The 22,186-nt window shown below is 39.9% G+C and overlaps 1 protein-coding gene across 1 annotated transcript in view; it reads left to right on the forward strand.

Annotated features, from left to right (window-relative positions):
- Nucleotides 1–22,186, forward strand: part of LOC110504354 (low-density lipoprotein receptor-related protein 1B) — a 430,734-nt gene that overhangs the window by 392,616 nt on the left and 15,932 nt on the right. Inside the window, exons 68-84 of the mRNA XM_036965026.1 lie at nt 4,794–4,910; nt 8,466–8,572; nt 9,593–9,725; nt 10,735–10,841; nt 11,454–11,586; nt 12,208–12,330; nt 12,607–12,729; nt 13,022–13,162; nt 13,447–13,581; nt 13,971–14,090; nt 15,051–15,292; nt 16,123–16,346; nt 18,240–18,346; nt 19,085–19,201; nt 19,535–19,708; nt 20,701–20,826; nt 21,177–21,341. Coding sequence (XP_036820921.1) covers nt 4,794–4,910; nt 8,466–8,572; nt 9,593–9,725; nt 10,735–10,841; nt 11,454–11,586; nt 12,208–12,330; nt 12,607–12,729; nt 13,022–13,162; nt 13,447–13,581; nt 13,971–14,090; nt 15,051–15,292; nt 16,123–16,346; nt 18,240–18,346; nt 19,085–19,201; nt 19,535–19,708; nt 20,701–20,826; nt 21,177–21,341 — 2,394 coding nt within the window. The remainder of the gene's footprint in view (nt 1–4,793; nt 4,911–8,465; nt 8,573–9,592; nt 9,726–10,734; nt 10,842–11,453; nt 11,587–12,207; nt 12,331–12,606; nt 12,730–13,021; nt 13,163–13,446; nt 13,582–13,970; nt 14,091–15,050; nt 15,293–16,122; nt 16,347–18,239; nt 18,347–19,084; nt 19,202–19,534; nt 19,709–20,700; nt 20,827–21,176; nt 21,342–22,186) is intronic.

A 22,186-nucleotide genomic window follows, 5' to 3' on the forward strand; every position in this document is an offset into this window, starting at 1 on the left:
TGTACACCTACTCTGCGTCTCACAAAGACACGGCGGATGGAACCAAAAATCTCAAATTTGGACTCATCAGACCAAAGGACAGATTTCCACCGTTCTATGTCCATTGCTCGTGTTTCTTGGCCCAAGCAAGTCCCTTCTTCTTATTGATGTCCTTTAGTAGTGTTTTCTTTGCAGGAATTCGACCATGAAGGCCTGATTCACGCAGTCTCCTCTGTACAGTTGATGTTGAGATGTCTGCTACTTGAACTCTGTGAAGCATTTATTTGGGCTGCAATTTCAGAGACTGGTAACTCTAATGAACTTATCCTCTACAACAAAGGTAACTCTTGTTCTTCCTTTCCTGTGAAGGTCCTCATGAGAGCCAGTTTCATCATAATGCTTGATGGTTTTTGCGACTGCACTTGATGAAACTTTAAAAGTTCTTGAAATGTTCCACATTGGCCTTCAGGTCTTAAAGTAATGATGGACTGTCGTTTCTCTTTGCTTATTTAAGCTGTTCTTAACTTGGTATTTTACCAAATAGGGCTGTCTTCTGTACACCACCCCTAACTTGTCACAACACAACTCAAACGCATTAAGAAGGAAAGAAAATACACAAATTATCATTTAACAAAGCACACCTGTTAATTGGAATGCATTCCAGGCGACTACCACATAAAGCTGGTTGAGAGTGGCAAGAGTGTGCAAAACTGTGATCAAGGCAAAGGGTAGCTACTTAGAAGAATCTCAAATACAAAATACATTTTGATTTGGTTAACACTTTTTTGGTTGCTGCATGATTCCATATGTGTTATTTCAGACTTTTGATGTCTTCACTATTGTTCTACAATGTGGAAAATAGTAAAAAAAATAAAATAAAGAAAAACCCCTGAATGAGTAGGTGTGTCCAAACTTCTGACTCGTGCTGTATATCATATAAAGACTGACAGCATCCTGCCACACCTGTCACCATCTCCTTATGATACCTAACCCTCTACGTGAGTACTGTTATATTCTGGTCATTTTCCCTAACTACTTGTGTATAAATGTAGTTAAAAAAGAGACTTGGCTGTGACTTTGAAAGCCATTACGTGGAATTTAGATTTAGATTTTTTTATATACATATACGTTTGAAAGGTGTTTTTTGTCTCCTGGTTTTAGGAAACAGAACCCTCTGTATCAAACTTTTGAGATTAATACATTAAATGTATATTTATAACATAGCAAAAAATGTAGGCAATTAAGATCAAATCAAATGCATTTATATAGCCCTTCTTACATCAGCTGATATCTCAAAGTGCTGTACAGAAACACAGCCTAAAACCCCAAACAGCAAGCAATGCAGGTGTAGAAGCACGGTGGCTAGGAAAAACTCCCTAGAAAGGCCAAAACCTAGGAACAAACCTAGAGAGGAACCAGGCTATGTGGGGTGGTCAGTCCTCTTCTGGCTGTGCCAGGTGGAGATTTTAACAGAACATGGCCAAGATGTTCAAATGTTCATAAATGACCAGCATGGTCAAATAATAATCACAGTAGTTGTCGAGGGTGCAGCAAGTCAGCAGCTCAGGAGTAAATGTCAGTTGGCTTTTCATAGCCGATCATTCAGAGTATCTCTACCGCTCCTGCTGTCCCTAGAGAGTTGAAAACAGCAGGTCTGGGACAGGTAGCACGGCCGGTGAACAGGTCAGGGTTCCATAGCCGCAGGCAGAACAGTTGACACTGGAGCAGCAGCACGGCCAGGTGTACTGGGGACAGCAAGGAGTCATCATGCCATGTATTATACCCTTCCGGCACCGACAGAGATGGCCACTTCGCCTCGCTTCGCGTTCCTAGGTAGTCCTGAGGCATGTTCCTAGGGCTCAGGTCCTCCGAGAGAGAGAAAGAAAGAGAGAATTAGAGCGAGCATACTTAAATTCACACAGGACACCGGATAAGACAGGAGAAGTTACTCAGATAACAAACTGACCCTAGCCCCCGACACAAACTACTGCAGCATAAATACTGGAGGCTGAGACAGGAGGGGTCAGGAGACACTGTGGCCCCATCTGATGATACCCCCGGACAGGGCCAAACAGGAAGGATATAACCCCACCCACTTTGCCAAAGCACAGCCCCCACACCACTAGAGGGATATCTTCAACCACCAACTTACCATCCTGAAACAAGGCCGAGTATAGCCCACAAAGATCTCTGCCATGGCACAACCCAAGGGGGGGCGCCATCCCAGACAGGAAGATCACGTCAGTGACTCATCCCACTCAAGTGACGCACCCCTCCTAGGGACGGCATGAAATAGCACCAGTAAGCTAGTGACTCAGCCCCTGTAATAGGGTTAGAGGCAGAGAATCCCAGTGGAGAGAGGGGAACCGGCCAGGCAGAGACAGCAAGGGCGGTTCGTTGCTCCAGAGCCTTTTCGTTCACCTTCACACTCCTGGGCCAGACTACACTCAAATCATATGATCCACTGAAGAGATGAGTCTTCAGTAAAGACTTAAAGGTTGAGACCGAGTCTGCGTATCTCACATGGGTAGGCAGACCATTCCATAAAAATGGAGCTCTATAGGAGAAGGCCCTGCCTCCAGCTGATTGCTTAGAAATTCTAGGGACAATTAGGAGGCCTGCATCTTGTGACCGTAGCGTACGTGTAGGTATGTACGGAAGGACCAAATCAGAAAGATAGGTAGGAGCAAGCCCATGTAATGCTTTGTAAGTTAGCAGTAAAACCTTGAAATCAGCCCTTGCCTTAACAGGATGCCAGTGTAGGGAGGCTAGCACTGGAGTAATATGGTCAAATTATTTGGTTCTAGTCAAGATTCTAGCAGCCGTATTTAGCACTAACTGAAGTTTATTTAGTGCTCTATCCGGGTAGCCGGAAAGTAGAGCATTGCAGTAGTCTAACCTAGAAGTAACAAATACATTTTTCTGCATCATTCTTGGACAGAAAGTTTCTGGTGTTTGCAATGTTACGTAGATGGAAAAAAAAAAGCTGTCCTTGAAACAGTGTGGATATGTTTGTCAAAAGAGAGATCAGGTTCCAGAGTAACGCCAAAGTCCTTCACAGTTTTATTTGAGACGACTGTACAACCATTAAGATTAATTGTCAGATTCAACAGAAGATCTCTTTGTTTCTTGGGACCTAGAACAAGCATCTCTGTTTTGTCCGAGTTTAAAAGTAGAAAGTTTGCAGCCATCCACTTCTTTATGTCTGAAACACAGGCTTCTAGCGAGGGCAATTTTGGGGCTTCACCATGTTTCATTGAAATGTACAGATATGTGTCATCCGCATAGCAGTGAAAGTTAACATTATGTTTTCGAATGACATCCCCAAGAGGTGAAATATATAGTGAAAACAATAGTGGTCCTAAAACGGAACCTTGAGGAACACCGACATTGAGAGAGGACAAACCATTTGTCAGAGGACAAACCATTCAGAGACAAACTGATATCTTTCCGACAGATAAGATCTAAACCAGGCCAGAACTCTTCCGTGTAGACCAATTTGGGTTTCCAATCTCTCCAAAAGAATGTGGTGATCAATGGTATCAAAAGCAGCACTAAGGTCTAAGAGCACGAGGACAGATGCAGAGCCTCGGTCTGACGCCATTAAAAGGTAATTTACCACCTTCACAAGTGCAGTCTCAGTGCTATGATGGGGTCTAAAACCAGACTGAAGCATTTTGTATACATTGTTTGTCTTCAGGAAGGCAGTGAGTTGCTGCGCAACAGCTTTTTCTAAATTTTTTGAGAGGAATGGAGGATTCGATATAGGCCGATAGTTTAATATTTTCTGGGTCAAGGTTTGGCTTTTTCAAGAGAGGCTTTATTACTGCCACTTTGAGTGAGTTTGGTACACATCCGGTAGATAGAGAGCCGTTTATTATGTTCAACTTAGGAGGGCCAAGCACAGGAAGCAGCTCTTTCAGTAGTTTAGTTGGAATAGGGTATGCAGCTTGAATGATTAGAGGCCATGATTATTTTCATGATCAGGTCAGTGAGCTATTGGATGACATAATCAAAAATTACCTCACTCTTATTGTCACGTTCGTCATAACGAGGAGACCAAGGCGCAGCGTGATATGAATACATTCTTCTTTATTAAACTAAGAACACTAAACAAAATAACAAAACGAACGTGAAGCTATATAACACAAGAGTGCTGACATACAACTACACATAGACAATAACCCACAAAACCAAACTGGAAAATGGCAACCTGAATAGCATCCCCAATCAGAGACAACGATAAACAGCTGCCTCTGATTGGGAACCAATTCAGGCCACCATAGACCTACATTTACCTAGACATACCAAAACCCCATAGATGTACAAAAACCGTAGACAAGACAGAAACACACATTCCACCCTCGTCACACCCTGACCAAACCAAAACAATACAGAAAACAAAGATAACTAAGGTCAGGACGTGACACTTATTTTAGTTTATGCCTTAGTCTCACAGGGAGGGGAGGTAACACTATCTCTATCACCAATCTTAGGAAGACATCATTTTATCAACAAAAAAAATTGCAAATATTTTGTGGAGTCTTAAGAAAAGGTGTTTAATATTGCAAAGTTGTCATAGATTCTGTTAGGAGATCTAAGCCATTGGCAGCACAGTCAGGTATTTCATCTTACACTGTGTTAGTGTCTCTCGAGTACGAGGGATGTTTTGAACTTGGTGTCAGCCTTGCACTACGAGGAAACCCTGAGGAAATGATGATTACACATAGAAATATGATAGCTCCACCATTAATATTCATGCTCTTTGAAGACATTTGCATCTGTCTGTTTGTTTGTTTCCTGATGTAAAAAAGATGAAAAGACCTGCGGACCTCATGAATTTCGCTGTGAGAATAACAACTGCATCCCGGACCACTGGAGGTGTGACAGCCAGAACGACTGTGGAGACAACTCAGATGAGCAGAACTGCAGTGAGTACACCTATGTCTGCTGCTCTACTTTCTTATCTCCCTCCTAGCTTTTAGCAACTTATATATGCTCTTGACGTCGTACAGGCCAACTGGGTTTTGTACGGTCATGAAAATCATGGAAAAGTAGTATAGTATTTTCAAATAGTATTTTCCAGGCCTGGAAAAGTTTTGGAAAATGATCAATTTGACCAAATTTGAGCGATTTTATGAAAATTCCTTTTATAATTTCTGTTAATGTAATTTATTTAGCCACAGTTATAAATAAAAAAGTTTTATCAATCAGCCAGGATCTGAATGACACTCTTGCGCGGCTCTATTTGCGTGCGTCACCTGCATGTGTGCAAGACAAGTGGGCCATTGCTAAAGGACAGAGAGACAGTTGGACATTGCAGCAGCAAGTAGGCTTAGCCTATTAAATATGATAGAGAACAGACTAATAACTAGGTAGCCAATTCAAAACATATATTGTACCCTCTAGTTAACTAGCTATTGTTAACATGTATTCATGTTTTTGTTATGTCCCAAAAAACTTTCCATCGACACTCGCGAATAAGGCCATTATATACAGTTGAAGTCGGAAGTTTACATACACCTTAGCCAAATACATTTAAACTCAGATTTTCACAATTCCTGACATTTAATCCTAGTAAAATGCCCTGTCTTAGGTCAGTTACTATTGCGTACCATTGTTTGTACCGATGAACGTGGTACCTTCAGGTGTTTGGAAATTGCTCCCAAGGATGAACCAGACTTGTGGAGGTCTACAAGTATTTTTCTCAGGTCTTGGCTGATTTCTTTAAATTTTCTCATGATGTCAAGCAAAGAGGCACCGAGTTTGAAGGTAGGCCTTGAAATGCATCCACAGGTACACCTCCAATTGACTCAAATTATGTCAATTAGCCTATCAGAAGCTTCTAAAGCCATGACATAATTTTCCGGAATTTTCCAAGCTGTTTAAAGGCACAGTCAAATTAGTGTATGTAAACTTCTGACCCACTGGAACTGTGATACAGTGAATTATAAGTTAAATAATCTGTCTGTAAACAATTGTTGGAAAAATGACTTGTGTCATGCACAAAGTAGATGTCCTAACCGACTTGCCAAAACTATAGTTTGTTAACAAGAAATTTGTGGAGTGTTTGAAAAACAAGTTTTAATGACTCCAACCTAAGTGGATGTAAACTTCTGACTTCAACTGTATATGCCTTTTTTAAATTTTTCATATGATTAATTTAAACAAATATTTTGGACGAAACAAACGATTCACTTTGTCATTGTATTAGTTGGGAATCAGTTCAAACGTGGTGAATCAATTTGTGAATCGCAAACAGTAATTTTAGGATAATTTTTTTTGATGCAGCCTTTCTTTTGGATTATGTGTCTTCAACACTTGTTTTGTAGATACTTCCAATTGATTTAGGCATCCAATGTTTGGGACATTGCAACTCAATAGATTCTAGTCAGCCTGAAAAGTAAACTCTTCTAAGGTAGCTAGCTAAGATAAATATGGCTAAACTAGAAAAGGTACATTTCCTGAAGATGATTTGTGGGCTCGCTTTAGCTGAATGAAGAGATTTGTAGTCTATCAAAGCCATTTGATCTTTGATAGTGAGCTAATTATTTGTGTAGTTGTTGAGCGGCTTCACTGCAAGTATATTGTATGTTTCGGATATTCAAGTTAAAAAATGAGCTAATTATTTCAAAAGGCATAACACGTATTTGGTTACAATGTTATACAGTACATCAAGGGTGGTCAACCATCATCCAGGAGAGCTAATGGGTGTGCAGGCCTTTATTCCATTCGTCATGTAACAAACCACATTTTAGAAATGAGCTGCTCAACCGGACCATGATTAACTGGCTGTGTTTGAGCTGGGCTTGATCAAAAGCCTGCACACCCAGTAGCTCTCCAGACTGAGAGTTGACCACATGTGTTTTGTACAGGTGTTTTACTTTGTGGGGGTTAAGTGCCTTGCACAATAACAGGAGGTGGTACATGGGATCAGAGAGCAGCCTACCAGTGTCGATACCACATTACGCTTATTTTTGTATACGTACATAGAGACGCCACCAATTGTTGGTCATGGAAATATGGTTAAAAGTCATGGAGAAGTCATGTGTATTTACTCTGCGTATGCACCTGCGCAGCTCCATTGGTATTTTGGGACTGTTTAAGGATGAACTGTGTTACTCTGTTTTTCCCTCTTGCTTTGTGTCTTTGTATACTGTACCATTCCTCTGCTAAACTTTGTAAAGTGTTCCCACAATCAAAGTTAAGCAGCTGGCAGCTCAGTGGAGCGCTGTACCTAGCTGTTTATAACTTGGCTATGCCCTCTGAGCATGTTCCCGCTCCAACCTCTTTGGATCTGAAAGAAAGTCAGAGCTCCAGAGAATCCTCCGCTTTGATACCGTCTCTCCTCTGTAATTTTCCCAAGCTCACTTTTTTTTGTTTACATATTCATCACCAACTGCTGGAATAAAGTTTATGTTTACTTATGAAAGGTCTTTGTTAACCCAGTTAGTCCATATCTCATCTCTGCACTATGTACGTGTGCGTGCACAGAAGCATCCATGTGTGTATTTGCATTTTATGCTGAGTATGCATCGTTCATTTGATTTATTATATGCTTATTCCCCTTACCTATTGATGTCACTTAAAATGCAAATAAAGTCCAGTCGAGTGTTGGATGGTAAAGAATTAAGCAGGTGTGCCAGCTAGGCTAGCAGACAGCAGAGAGAGAGAGGCTGCAAATCACAATCTGCTGCAGACTGCAGACTCTGCTGGGACCTTTCCTCTAACTGCAGCTCATAACACTCCCTATAGTCTGTTAACAGTCCATGATAACAGATCAGCTCATAAACACAACTACCTTCACTCCCTACAGTCAGTTAACAGTCCGCGATAACAAGGGGATAAGGGGAAAAACCCCAGCACTGGAATTTGATGCTGCTTAAATATGGCATAATGTTGTCCTCAGAGACCTAGACATACAGTGTACCTTAATGTGCAGAGTGGAGGTTGCCAGATAGTAGGTCTCAGGAGTATACTGTCTCCCTAAGCTGTCACTATAGCTATGAATGTATTAACATCTTGAAAGCCACTGGCATGCCAACTATCAAGTCCAACAAACGTCTGACAAGCCACCAGATGGTTTATACAGTAGGCCTACTGCCAGATGATTAGCATGCAATGCTAAATAGATATCTCCTGTAAAAGGGGTCTAGGGGATTCTCTTCTCTTATGACACCTCTTATAAAGACCCATGTGTGTATTTTCTTAGAGGTTGGTTGCTTTTCCAAGACTATTGTATATGTTTAAAAGTGTATATAACCTAGTCTATAACTATAAATAGTCTATAACAGACACCACTTGCTAGGGAGTGCTAGAGCCTTGTAAAAAATGATAGAGATCCAGGTCACATTTAACAATTATAATTATCGGTAGGTGGTAGAGCGTATCGTTTTTTGGGGCCAGCTCCTACTTCATTTCTATTGCGGCTCCTACTTCATTTCTATTTCAAGTGTGGTAATGTCCTTGTTCTCCCCTTGACTCAGAGCCATTGACCTGTAACCACAAGGACTTTGCCTGTGCTAACGGGGACTGCATCTCGGCTCGATTCCGCTGCGATGGAGACTATGATTGCCATGATAATTCAGACGAGGTCAGTGATCCCTGTTGTCATTTAACAGCAGCCTTTAAATAGCATGTTATAGCCTGTAAACTGTGTGAATCACAACCTCGTGTCTGTCCATTCTTGAATAATCTGATTTGAGTGAATTGACCCTACCCCCATGTTTATGTCTTTATTTTTGAGGGCTAAACATCAATGTATGTTTTAGTTTTTTCTGAAAGGCATGATTATTGAATTGAAAATGCAACAACGGGCTTGATGATTTAATAGCATTATGAAATCCAAATCGTTAAATATTCAATTTATTGGAACGCATGAGAGAATAGCCTACTAAGGCTGACAATGTCCTAATAGAGAGACATTTTATGTTTCTGCTCTTATGTAAATGTATAAATAATTATGCAAACTGGTTCACTAACTCAAAATACTGCTTTAACTAGCCTTGCATAGGAGTTGTGGACCTGTTTTGCAGAATGTTAATTTTTTTAACGCGTGAGCTATTCATGAAAAATGAGACGATCCTTAGAAAATATTCATATCTCCATTGTAGAATGGCTAATTCAAGGTGAAAGGCACGGAATTACCCATTTTATTATGCCTTGTAATTTATTGCTCTGTTAAATACCTCCACAGCAATTACAGTATATAGTATGAATAATCCCCTCTATGTGCAACCTCTGTTAATCCATTATTGTGTGTGTGGTCCCAATGATGTCTTTCTGGGTCAAACTGTATATTTAGTTCACAGAGTAAGTAAACATTTGTCAGCGATGCATGGTTTCTCTTGTAAACAACTACTTTTCTTGCCTCCCCCCACATTTCTTACCAAAAACCTAATAAACTGGCAATGAACACTCACTGTTAAGAGTTAACATAGTCTATGAATGTGTTTTGTATGGGTAATGAATGTGCTATGAAGTCCTTATGTACTGTAGGTACCCTTCAAATAAAGTATTACCTGATGTTCCTACTGTATAAGAATAAGAACATCTGTGGTGTTCTTATGAGCCTTATGTAAATTTCAGCTTCTTGTTCTGTATATCTCTATAGAAGGGCTGTGAGGCTCGGTGTGCTGAGGACCAGTTTCAGTGTCTCAATAACCTCTGCATCTCCCTCAAGTGGCTCTGTGATGGCCAGGAGGACTGCAAGACAGGAGAGGACGAGAGAAACTGCCAGGGAACAGGTACAGTATACGAGAAAGTCTAGACAAGGTCGGAAGGGAACGTGTCCCCAAAACTTTCTTAATGTGAAATTGAAGTAGTTGTTTAAAAGCTGAGAATCACTGCAGAGCTCCTGTGGTAACATGGAGTGTTGTAGTTGATATTATTTGGTTAAAAAACAGAACAAAGATAGTTTTTCTGGACTTTTTAAGATGAGGACATGTTGGTGTGGAGGGGGTTGCTTGACCCTTTACGATAGCTACAAGGTACTAGCAGGAGAAATGCCAAGGCTACTTTCTACATGTAATGAAATACTGTTCCAATTCTGTAACCAATTAATACATTTTGTATTTATTTATTTTTATTTGACCTTTCTGTAACTAGGCAAGTCAGTTAAGAGCAAATTCTTATTTACAATGATGGCCTAGGAACAGTGGGTTAACTGCCTTGTTCAGGGGCAGAACGACTGATTTTTACCTTGTCAGCGCAGGGATTCGATCCAGCAATCTTTCGGTTACTGGCCCAACACTCTAAACACTAGGCTACCTGCCACCCCAGGTAGCTACTGCATCAGTACGCCATGTGTTTTACCGACAGTAAGTGGATTGATATTGGCTCATTCCCATTCTAACAGAAAATGCCTTGTATTCTACTGAAGTGCAGCCACTACAGTACAGTAGCTAGCCAGTGTAACCTCATCCGGAGCCCCAGTGGTGATGATTGTGTGGGTGTGTTTCAGACCACTTAATTCAGCAGCAGGCAGCACACAGCATGCCCTGCCTGAGGGAAGACATCATATTTAGACCTAGTATCTGTCCAATGTCCAGCACTGCTGGTTTGGAAAGAAAGGCTTGTAGCTGTTTTTTTTTAGCACTTACACTAGGCTAACATGGAGCATGCAACCTTCTTTATGAGTGTACAGAGCAGGTACAAACCAGCCCCACTTATGCTGTGAATGATGGCTGTTGTATTATTATTTGGTAGAGTGTGTACACTCATAAAGCTCTACGTCTCTGATCTTTGTATTTCCAGTGCTCCCCTCCTGCTCCTTAAATGAGTATGTGTGTGCCAGTGGAGGGTGTGTGTCGGCCAGTCTGAGATGTGATGGACAGGACAACTGTCTGGATGGGTCAGATGAGGTGGGTGTGGCTCTGCTTGGTACTCATCTATATCAATCCATCTGTACTTACTTACTGCACATTTTTTGTTTATTTACAAAAAAGTTAAAGTAAGTAATGCCCAGTGCAGTAAAAAAAAGTGATTTTTTTTCTTTAGTGTAAGACCATTATGAAAAGGCCACCTGAAACTTCAGCCTGTTTTAGTGTGATAGAGTTTTGGCCTGACTGGTGACATCAGCAGGCAGTACATTAGTTAATAGACCAACAAGAAAGGTTTAGAACTCTCTATCTGCCAATAAGAGCTAGTTTCAAATTTCAACTCCCCACTCAACTCCTAGCAAAATTAACAGTCCTAGCAAAATTCTTGCTTGAGAAATTGCTCTTTGCTAAGAATACATTTTTGTTTCTTTTGAACTATTTTAATTAAAAACAATCACAGTAAGGTACTTAACTGTTAACCACAAATTAGTTGATATTGAGATAAAAATTACTGCATTGGACCTTTAATACGGCAAAGATTATATATACCTATTTGTAAGGATGGTCCCTACATATTTTGGTGTCCAGTGTAAGGTCTCGTCTGTGTTTGACATCTAATGTCAATAATCTAACAATGCTGTTATGTGTTGCCAGGCGGGCTGCGTGAAGGAGTGCAAGGAAGACGAGTTCCTGTGTCTGAACCATGCCCACTGTATCCCACGGAGATGGCGCTGTGACGACATTTTTGACTGTGTGGACCATAGCGACGAGGAGAACTGCAGTCAAGGTACAACAGGGCTGGACATACTCACTAAACATGCCAGTGTGCTAGAAAACTATTGGTTTTCTATACAGGTCCATCTTAATTTTCTTAATACACAGGCAACATGTCCTACTACAGTAGAGACATGCATTTCAAACATATGCAGCCACTGAATGTTCTAGCAGGACATGTTACCTGTATAAGAAATGTAACAAATATTAAATTGCAAATGGGGACAGAGTTGAGCATGTTCACTGGAACACACTAACACAGAAGACATGCCTGTCAATATGGTACACACATTATATGTTCTTCCTTCTTAGCTTAGGTAGAATCAATTGCAGCCCGCCTAGTTTTCACAGTGCAATGAATGTCACGATCAGTGGGGGGTTCGGACTCACACATGGCTAGTAGCGTAGCAACCACCGCTCTAGCCATGTGTTTGTTGTGAAAGGTGTACAACACAATAGTCCTATTCTGGCCAAGCAAAGGTCATTTCTCTAACAAGAACATTCTTTCATTCAGACACTATACTGCTAGCACAATGCTGTTGAATATGAAGTTTTGAAGGAAATGGAAAAGACGACCTTGTGAAAGAAAGAAAGCCCATGGGCAGTGCTGCTCACCTTCAGTCTGTAATTGCAGGCATCTTCTTCTGCCGTCCCGATGAGTTCATTTGCAACAACACCTTGTGCAAGCTCCACGCATGGGTGTGTGATGGCAAGGACGACTGTGGAGACAACTCAGACGAGGACACAGAGATGTGTGGTGGGTTGAAATAACGTCTCTCACTTAGATGTTTTCTCAAAGGTGTTTGATGGATATTTTATTAGCTATTACTTACATATTTCATGTAAGGTAATATTCATGGTTGAAATGGTGAATTTCTTAAAGAAAATTAATGTCTTTTTTATGAAGGAGTTGATTAAACTCTGATGAATGGACTAGAATGGAATTTGTTGAATGGAGTAGAGTGGACTGTGTTGAATTAACTAAAGTGTATTTGACTGTCTGGAATACTTGTGTGTTTCTTCTCCCCTCCAGCCAAACTTCCTTGTCCTCCTACACGGCCACACCGATGTAGAAATGACCGTGTGTGTCTGCGCCCTGACCAAGTGTGTAACAAGGTGGATGACTGTGGGGATACCTCGGACGAGAAGGAATGTGGTGCGTTTATACCAGTTCAAACATTACATTTTTCTTCATCAAGAATGTTGAACTAATGAGGTTGATTTTCCAATCTAACTTTATTCCTAATTGCATCAAAAACTGTGTATTAGTCAAGTTCCTTTAATATCCCTAGAAACTCAAAGCCACATCATTCTTCGAATCTTGGCTACTATCAGCATTTTTATAAAGCTATCTCAAAACACCAATCATGCAAATTAATTTATTCTCTGTTGCCGATGCGGTCTTTCTATCCGATGTGTGTTTGGGTCCTGTGTGTGTCCCAAAACAGAGGTGGTGTCTGGCCGACCCAGGCCGTGTGGGAAGGCAGAGTTCACCTGCAGTACCCAGCGCTGCATCCCAGCCCAGCTGCAGTGTGACCTCTTCAATGACTGTGGGGACGGGGGCTCGGACGAGCAGGACTGCAAGGCCTGTGCGTGTGTGTCACACAGATCCATATCCTGCTGTTTAGATGGAAGTAATAAATGTCACTAGGAAGTAACTGAATGTGTGAGATAATCTAGGGCTCTTCTGCTAGATCCAAGGGTTAAATGATGTCAGAATATTTATGGTAGTAACATATTTGCTGTGTGTGTTTCTGTCCGGTGAAAGTTGTTCTCTTGGCTTCCACACATCAATGAAGCAACTTTTTGCAAGCATGTACAATGTTTAGGAATGTGTTTTCATGTGCAATCAAAGTGTTGTTTTCAATTGTAGTTTCCCATGGAGACGTATGTGGAAAGAAGTCGAACCCATGTGGGGAGGATGCAATTTGCAATCAGACAAACACAAGTTCAATATGTCATTGTAAATCTGGCTTTCGGAGAAATCTAAAGACTGGCCAGTGTGAAGGTACCGTATGACCTCTTTCTCCTCACTGTTCAATTGGACAGAATGTTTACTGTAATAATGGAATTATAAAATGTAATTAATGTGGTTAGATATCATGTACATAATGTAGCTGTGGATGATGAACAATATACATAACATGGCTTTCCAAGTAGGTGTTTATAGTGTTTATAGTAGCTGACAGCAGGAATGTCCACCTGTGCTGTTGCCAGATAATTGAATGTTAATTTCTCTACCATAAGCCACCAATCTTGAAATGCATATATTGTTTTTACCCAACTAGAATATACAATAGATATCCTCACATCGATAGGTTGGGACTATATCAACCATTTCTTATTTGAAAGGTATGGCAGCTTGGTAACTGACTGACTTTTCTTTTTTCTCCTCAGAAATCAATGAGTGTCTTGGGTTTGACATGTGTGCTCACTATTGTACAAACACTAAAGGATCCTACAAGTGTACTTGTGACAGGAATTTTAAGGAAATCAATGGAAACTGTATAGTAAAAGGTATGGACCATTTTATTACTGTACTGTATGTGCTAACTGAAGACAATTGAACTATCAAAGACCTTGATGTGTATCTTATACTATGATTGTTTCAATAGAGATGTTATTTGTTGCTAAGTTAATTAAAACTTTAGTATAAACTAAGTATAGTATGTATTTCTATAAAATGCAACATTTTATTGAATATTGTATACCCTTTATTTGAATTGAATAGTTTTATTCAGTAGCTATTAAGGTAACACTGTACTCCCACACAGTACTGTACCCTTAGCACTCTTGTAAATATACTGTCATAGTATTCAGATTTTGTATTTTTGGTATTTTATTAGGATGAACTTTACATTAAGATGGCAGGATTGTATAAGTATGTATACAAAACCAGCCATTTAAACATTTAAGGAGTATAATAACTGAGTCTGCATCTGTTTCTGATGTGAAAAATAAGGATTATATTAATAATGGATTAATAATGATTGCCAATATTCACTAAAAGCTATTCCACAACTTTCTACTAAAGTGTTAATGTTACGGGTGTATACCCCACTGTGATACACTGCGTTGTGATACATATTCATCTATCCCACTATTCCTACTGATTGGCACCATGGGTAGTAGTAATAATAAATGACTGGTCTTGTTGCTATGTGATTATGTATTATTATCCTGATAATAAAGGAACATGTCGGTTTCCTGGACACAGATTAAGCCTAGTTCTGGAATAAAAAGCACTTTCAATGGAGATTCTCTATTGGACTTGCCTTTTAGTCCAGGACTAGGCTTAATCTGTGTCCAGGAAACTACCCCATAATGTTTATATATGAATGATGACTTGATTACATATATCAGAGGATACTTTGTTTCTGTAACTGGAATTATGCTGTAAAATTGTTGTTTAAAACCCCAAATGGAATTGAGCCACTTTTCATTTTCTTTGCATATTAATAACTCAACAACGGGCAGGACCAGAAGATCGAGTGCTCTACATAGCTAATGACACTGAAATCCGAAGTTTTGTGTATCCATTTAACCAGAGCCATGGACACAAATTCCTCACTCGCATCGAGGACAATGCCCGCATTATTGGGATGGATGCTCTGTTACACCAACAAAAGTTTATCTGGGCTACACAGTTTAACCCTGGTGGACTTTTTTACAAAGAAATCCTAGACAAGAGTCAAAGTAAAACTAATGTCGGAAACATAGTAAGTATCTCCAAAGGTGTGGTTGGAATGTCTACTTTACTATTTTAATGTGTTATTGAATGTACGATTTGTACATTAAATATCCATATGCTGATATTGACAGGGTATCTACAGTATTAAGTAGCCCATTACAAGATATGCATGTTTCTTTCTTTTCTAAAGCCATTGAAGCTACATTATGTCTTGGTTATTGCATTTGAGGACAATGAATTATAGAATGATTATAGCAATGAGAGCTTGAACACAGCAGTGAGCGCTTGAAGATTAAATGTATAACTCATACAGTCACATATCTTATTAATGTGTGTGAGCAAGAGAACAGAACATTAGCAAGGTGCCACGCTTTTTCCAGTTATTGTTTGACCTAAAGTAAGGAATGTCTCGGATGTAATGAATGTCTCGGATGTAGATATGCCTGCTGACAAAGTCGGAGAAAGCTAGCACAATGTTTTTAAATAAATTACACACATCTTTCAATGTCATTGGAAGATACTCTTATTCTAAGACCATGATGTACATTGTTCTAAAGTTTGAGTCATTGTTGTCACATTGGGAACATGGCATAAAGTATTATGGGATCACACGTAAGACTTCTTACACATTTAGCATAGACTACTAAACCTTTACTAGAATCAAGTATTGCATTAAACATACCTATATCACGTTTGATAGTGGTCAGAATAGTGAGTGCATCTAAATAAACCAACAGTTTTAAGAAAATTCTTCACATCTGAATGTTAGAAGTTTCAAGTTCATATGCAATACAAATACCTTGGAAGTCTTCGTCATTTTCACGATTTCATGTATACAAGCTCTCATTTTCCTTGCAGTGTTCAGACTTCCGTAGACCAAGGGATGTGTCTGCTGACTGGATTACAGGAAATATCTATTGGACAGACCACTCTCGGATGCACTGGTTCAGCTATTACACAGCCCACTGGACTAAGCTCAGATACTCAATAAATGTGGGCCAGCTCAGAGGGCCAAATTGCACCCGTCTGATAACTGACATTGCAGGAGAGCCGTACGCCATTGCTGTCAACCCAGCCCGAGGGTAAGGGCATTCTTTTCAGACCATGTCAAATTTCATCATCATGTTTTCACTTTATACTTTTTTGCTTTGTCATTATTTTGGTACTCTGCCGAAGGAAGACAGCAGTGCAATTTTTACAGATTCATCCAAGATTGTATCCAAGATTTGTTTTCTTACTGATTTTTTTAAAGCTTTAAGTATAGACAAGGATTCCAGGGATTCTTTAAGTATGGACAGGGATGTGTTTAATCCCGTTATTCAAGAAGACCAGGGGCCTCATTATCAAAGGTGCTTTTTATCCTGCAAAAGTTGGCAAGAATTTTCTTTCTTTTCCAGCAGCAGACCCACCAAATTTTCACTTGAAAAATAGTTGTTTTTAATAGGCTAAATTGCACATTCTGTTAACATCTGACTCCAGAGTGATCTGTTCTTGCAATTTTTCACATAGTAGTTTGGATGTAGTGAGATGCTTTTTAAAAGTAACTTTAGTTAAGTAAACTATGTTTTTCTAAGGGTAGCTTCAAGTGTGAAGTAATTGGTAGCTTGATTATATTTTCAGAGTAGCTTCCCCAACACTGACCATGCGTACGCACAACTTCTAGAAGGTTGATCAACTGTATTGCAAGCAAATATGCTTATTGTTCGGTAGGGGAAATGGGAGGTGTTTGATGCACAGGAATTATAATAAAAAAATATAGGCCTAATGATTAAACAGATGCATTTGCAATTGGTAAGGAGATTGCATAAGAGCATGTTGTCTAATATATTTTTATTTCACTTTTATTAAATAGGCCTGATTCATAATCACATTGCAGGACATGTCTCTCTCCTTTTCTGACATAACTGGTTTAAATTATTCCCACTACACAACAAATAGTAGGCCACCATTTATCAATCGCTCATTCAATAGCCAAGCATGCTGGAAAGTAAATAGACCGGTAGCCTTGACAGTAGACCTAATCCTATGTGACAGTATGGGTTGGCTCCAGTATTGCTGTGCGATTAGGAGCGTAACATCATAGCCTAACCTATTTAATTTCAGAGCCTATACCAAGGCAGAAGATAGAGGCACAATCATGTATTGATAAACAAAATATTGAACATTGTGTCTTTTGCATGGAATTGTGGGCTGTAGCTCTTAAATTGTTCTAAAGGACAATCAATCTTCCAGAATGTGCAGCCAGTGTTTGGCACTTACTAGGCAGCATGCATTTTTAGTTTGGAAAAGTCACTGCAGCATTCTGCCCAAACAGAAATGTCATAATTGCGCTTTCTTTTAGGAATTATCATGGCCTAGTCAAATATCTGCAAATTTTACAGCAAATGAGGGAGGGCATTTTTATTACCATAAAAGGTGAATGGAGGGCATTTTCCAGGCAGCGCTCGATCACGGCCACACAAATATAACATGTCTCTGATTCATCAATTAAATATGTACAGTACCAGTCAAATGTTTGGACACGCCTTCTCATTCAAGGGCTTTTCTTTATTTTCATTTTTTTTTGGTTTTGTAGAATAATAGTCAAGACATCAAAACTATGAAATAACACATATGTAGTAATCCAATTGAGATGGTTTGGGATGAGTTGGACCGCAGAGGGCCGGAAAAGCAGCCAACAAGTGCTCAGTATATGTGAGAACTTTTTAAGACGGTTGGAAAAGCATTCCAGGTGAAGCTGGTTAGGAGAGTGCAAAGCTGTCATCAAGGCAAAGGGTGGCTACTTTGAAAAATCTGAAATATAAAATATATTTGGATTTGTTTAACACTTTTTGGGTTACTACATGATTCCATATGTGTTATTTCATAGTTTTGATGTCTTCACTATTATTCTACAATGTAAAGAATTGTAAAAATTAAGAAAAACTATGTTATGGACATCTAACAGGAAATGCTTATCTTTGTATCTTCTACAGGATGATGTACTGGACAGTAATAGGTGATCATTCTCACATTGAGGAGTCGGCTATGGATGGGTCCATGCGTAGGATCCTCTTGGAGAAGAACCTCAGGAGACCAACAGGTATCTATCTACAGGACACGATCATATTAATCTGCAAGTCCATACTTATCTTTTCATTGAGGTGGGATGTTGTAAACTAGCCTAGTCCCAGATCTGTTTATGCAGTCTTGGCAATGACAACGACCATAGGAGTTGGCAAGACAGTACAAACCGATCTGGGACCAGGCTAGTTGTAGACTAGAGGATAGATATGTTTGAAAATAAGGCCATGGAAAAAAAGTAAATGAATGTGTCTGACACACCAAACCTGTTGTGATGGTCCTGGGGGAGACACTTAGTGCTGATCTACTTTTTAAAAGATGGTTTGGCCTCCTTTAATGCAAGGGACCCATGCACTGTCTCTGCCAAGGTAGAGGGAATTTATCATCTGTGGAAAAACACACACCCATTTAATCGCCATGACAACTTGGGTCATTTATCCAGTCAAACACATGATAGAAAATCATTTTATAAAAAGGGAAATGTAGGGCATAACACCAAAAGTCTGTCATCAAAAGAAAATACAAATATACTGGTATACTGTATATGTCCTGTAGTATGATACAACGTTAATGACTTTCTGACGAATGCGTAGAAAGTGAGATACCTTACGGAGATAAATAAAATAACTGTCTATTTATGCAGTCTATCCACAGCCTAACGCTGTTTAGAACCTGAGGGCTGTTGGAATGAAGGCGTCCATATTGATCTTTACACAATTCATAAGCAAAATAAATCTCTTCCTCTCATCCTCCCCAGGTCTGGCCATCGATTACTTTAACCAACGTTTGTACTGGGCTGATCCTGAGCTCTCCGAGATAGGCAGTGTGAGATTGGATGGGTCGGACCCTCTGGTGGCAATCAGGGACAGACACGGTAACACCACCACTGAGAACAAAACAAAGATTGACTATCCAAGCACATACTAGCTACTGATGTGATCATTTGTTTAATTTCCTCTACATTTTATCAAAAGATTGCTACAATAATAGTGTTTGTGTGTGTGCGCACCTGCGTGTGCGTGTGTGTGGCTATTGCAAGCTGTTAAACAATCGGTGTGGTATAGTACTACACACAGATCAGGTTTCCAACTAACTACTAATACTGTCCTGGGATTTACAAACCCTCATTAAAACTACAACACAGTGTTCATGGTCATATGCTTCTTTCCACCCTGCCTTTATTCTGTTTCCACGGCTGTGTTTCCAGGAATATCCCAGCCATACAGGATTGACATATTTGAAGACTACATCTACGGGACTGGTCTAAAACACGAGGTCTTCAAAGTTCACAAGTATGGAAAACAGCCTGTGGAGTTTCTCCACTTGGGTCTCGAGAAAACGACCAATGTCATGATCTCCCACCGATACAAGCAGCAAGATGGTAAATAAATCAAGTCTACTGATTTTCAGTGGGTATTTTAATGAATACAAGTGCTAATGAGGGTCATGGGTAATACAGGGAAATGATCAGGGTTGAGTAATGTGGATATTGAAAATAGCAGCTGAACGGCCTTCTAGTGTAAATGCCAGCGTAACAAACATGATATTACAGTAACAAACAAGACGACAATGTAGCATTGATATTCTAGATGGTTATGTGGGTCTAACTCCTGAATGGAAGAGCGTATCGTGGACTTGAGCTAGTTTTTCATTTTCTCAAGTGTGGGACATGAGAGTCATCTCATTTCCCATGATAGGACCAATATATTTCACATTCTCTGCTTCTCTACTTGGTTGCTATTTAATTATCTGTGTATTGTTAATGTTTATGGAGCGTCGGACATATCCGTCTTGGCTTGGGGTTTTCTTCAGTAAAGGGCAGCTGAACCGTTCTCCAAAGACTCATTAGTCCAGCCATGTAGCCTACTCTTTGGGCAGTAACATTTACTGCACATCTTGCAGAACAGAAAGACCATGAGTGTTGGTTTGTAGTCTTCAGCGAAACACACTGACACCCTCTTCCTTCGCTAGCTTTGATTTACAATGATTCCTGTAACCCGAACACAACACATCTGTGTAATTGTTTTTTTTCTGTTTCATTGAATACCCAAACACTTCAATTGACGTATTGGAGCAAAATGGCAGCATACTGCTGATGTTGTGCATATCGAAGTAGTGTTTGCTAACAGGGCATAGTAATCCTCTAGGACTAGGCATTGAGTGGAATGTGGATCATGTCTCTTGTTGATTTTGAATAGCAATACATTTGTGGATAGTATGAACTAATTCATAAGGTTTAGCCTCTTCCCTCTCTATGTTGTCAAATATACAATTAAAAAAATGTTTAATTGAAGAATAGTAAAGACATGAATGTGTTTTGTTTGACGGCTGTATTGAAGCTTCGGCTACCGTTTGCCTCTTGTCTTGTTGCAGCGGTCAACCCATGCCTGAGAATGAACTGTGACTTCATGTGTCTGCTGAACCCAATGGGTGCCACCTGCACTTGTCCAGAAGGGAAGGTACTGATCAACAGCTCCTGCAGTGATGTCAACATCTCAGGTATATTCAAGACCCCTGCCTAAACTTCACTTACTGCCTGCCAACGTAATATCACCTCTAAAACTGCTACAGTAGACAATCCAGCTGAGATGGCACTTGGCCAATGCAAATGAATGAAGTCAAATCTCTCTGAATCGCTCAGCATTTTGTGTACTTCAAAATAAGACTTGAATGTGGAAGTGGATGTTTTGAAATAATAACATAAGATGACATGCTTGTCCTGTATCATGCTCTTTCTCCTGGCCCAGCTAAATGACACTGGTGATGATTCATAGTTTAAAAGGTACTTCAGAAAACCTGTCCACAAGTTCAGCATAATGAACATGCTGTGCATTGGTGTTGTATTGTAGGCGAGCTGTGCCGGCCACCGTGTGAGAACGGCGGGCGTTGCCTGGCCAATGAGAAGGGGGACTGGCGCTGCTACTGCTGGCCTGACTTTTCTGGAGAACGCTGTGAGGTCAACCACTGCACCGACTACTGCTTCAACGGAGGCACCTGCATGGGCTCACCCCTGGGTGAGTCTGCTGTTAAAATCCATATATTGATTGGTAGAAAAATGTATGGATTGATCAGAGCAGGATTGACACCTGCCCACAGGTCTTTACTGAAAAGTAGTTAAGTCGTTAAGAACTCTCTGGGTTGTTGTGACTGGTCAGTATCTAAAGGCGCTTGTGCTACAAACAGTCTTACAACATTGATTGATTGATATAGGTAGAATAAGCATGAAGCATAATAGAGACAAGACGTATTAATAACTGAACCGATCATGTCTCATATTATTATTATTATTATTCATATATTTATTATCACTGGCCTGTTCTTCTCCCCTCTTCGGAGGACAAAAATAAACTTTGTTTTCCAGCTTTTTCTTTTGTCGTTACATGTATTTATACACACATTTGACAATATGTCTCATTGTTAGTTTGCCACTCATCCTGACTAACATGGATAAACTAAAATAGTGCCGAGCACTTGAGTTTTACTTCACGTCTCCCTGCTAAAAACCAGTCCATCGATTACATAATGCATGCAAGAGGGCAATTATTCACAACATATCAGTCTCTTAGAAATTATGGACTGTGTGGACTCACAAGAGCAATTACCCATAGAGATAGATACATTTGGATTGCTGTGGTTTTCCTGACTGTTACAATTATTTTGGAAGATTCGTGAAAATGTGAAATCGCTTCATAGTTTTGTAAACCTTGAAAATGATAAAAGACCATTTTAGAGAGTGTGCTAAATATAGTAGCTGAGTGTTGAATGCTAACACATGCATAAAAATTGTAATTGAACAGTCAGAGTAGTTTTAATGCTCCTGTCATTACTGGGGGTAGATAAGGTATTCAGAGACTGGCCT

Source organism: Oncorhynchus mykiss, chromosome 3, assembly GCF_013265735.2.
Source record: "Oncorhynchus mykiss isolate Arlee chromosome 3, USDA_OmykA_1.1, whole genome shotgun sequence".
In the NCBI taxonomy this organism is placed as follows: domain Eukaryota; kingdom Metazoa; phylum Chordata; class Actinopteri; order Salmoniformes; family Salmonidae; genus Oncorhynchus; species Oncorhynchus mykiss.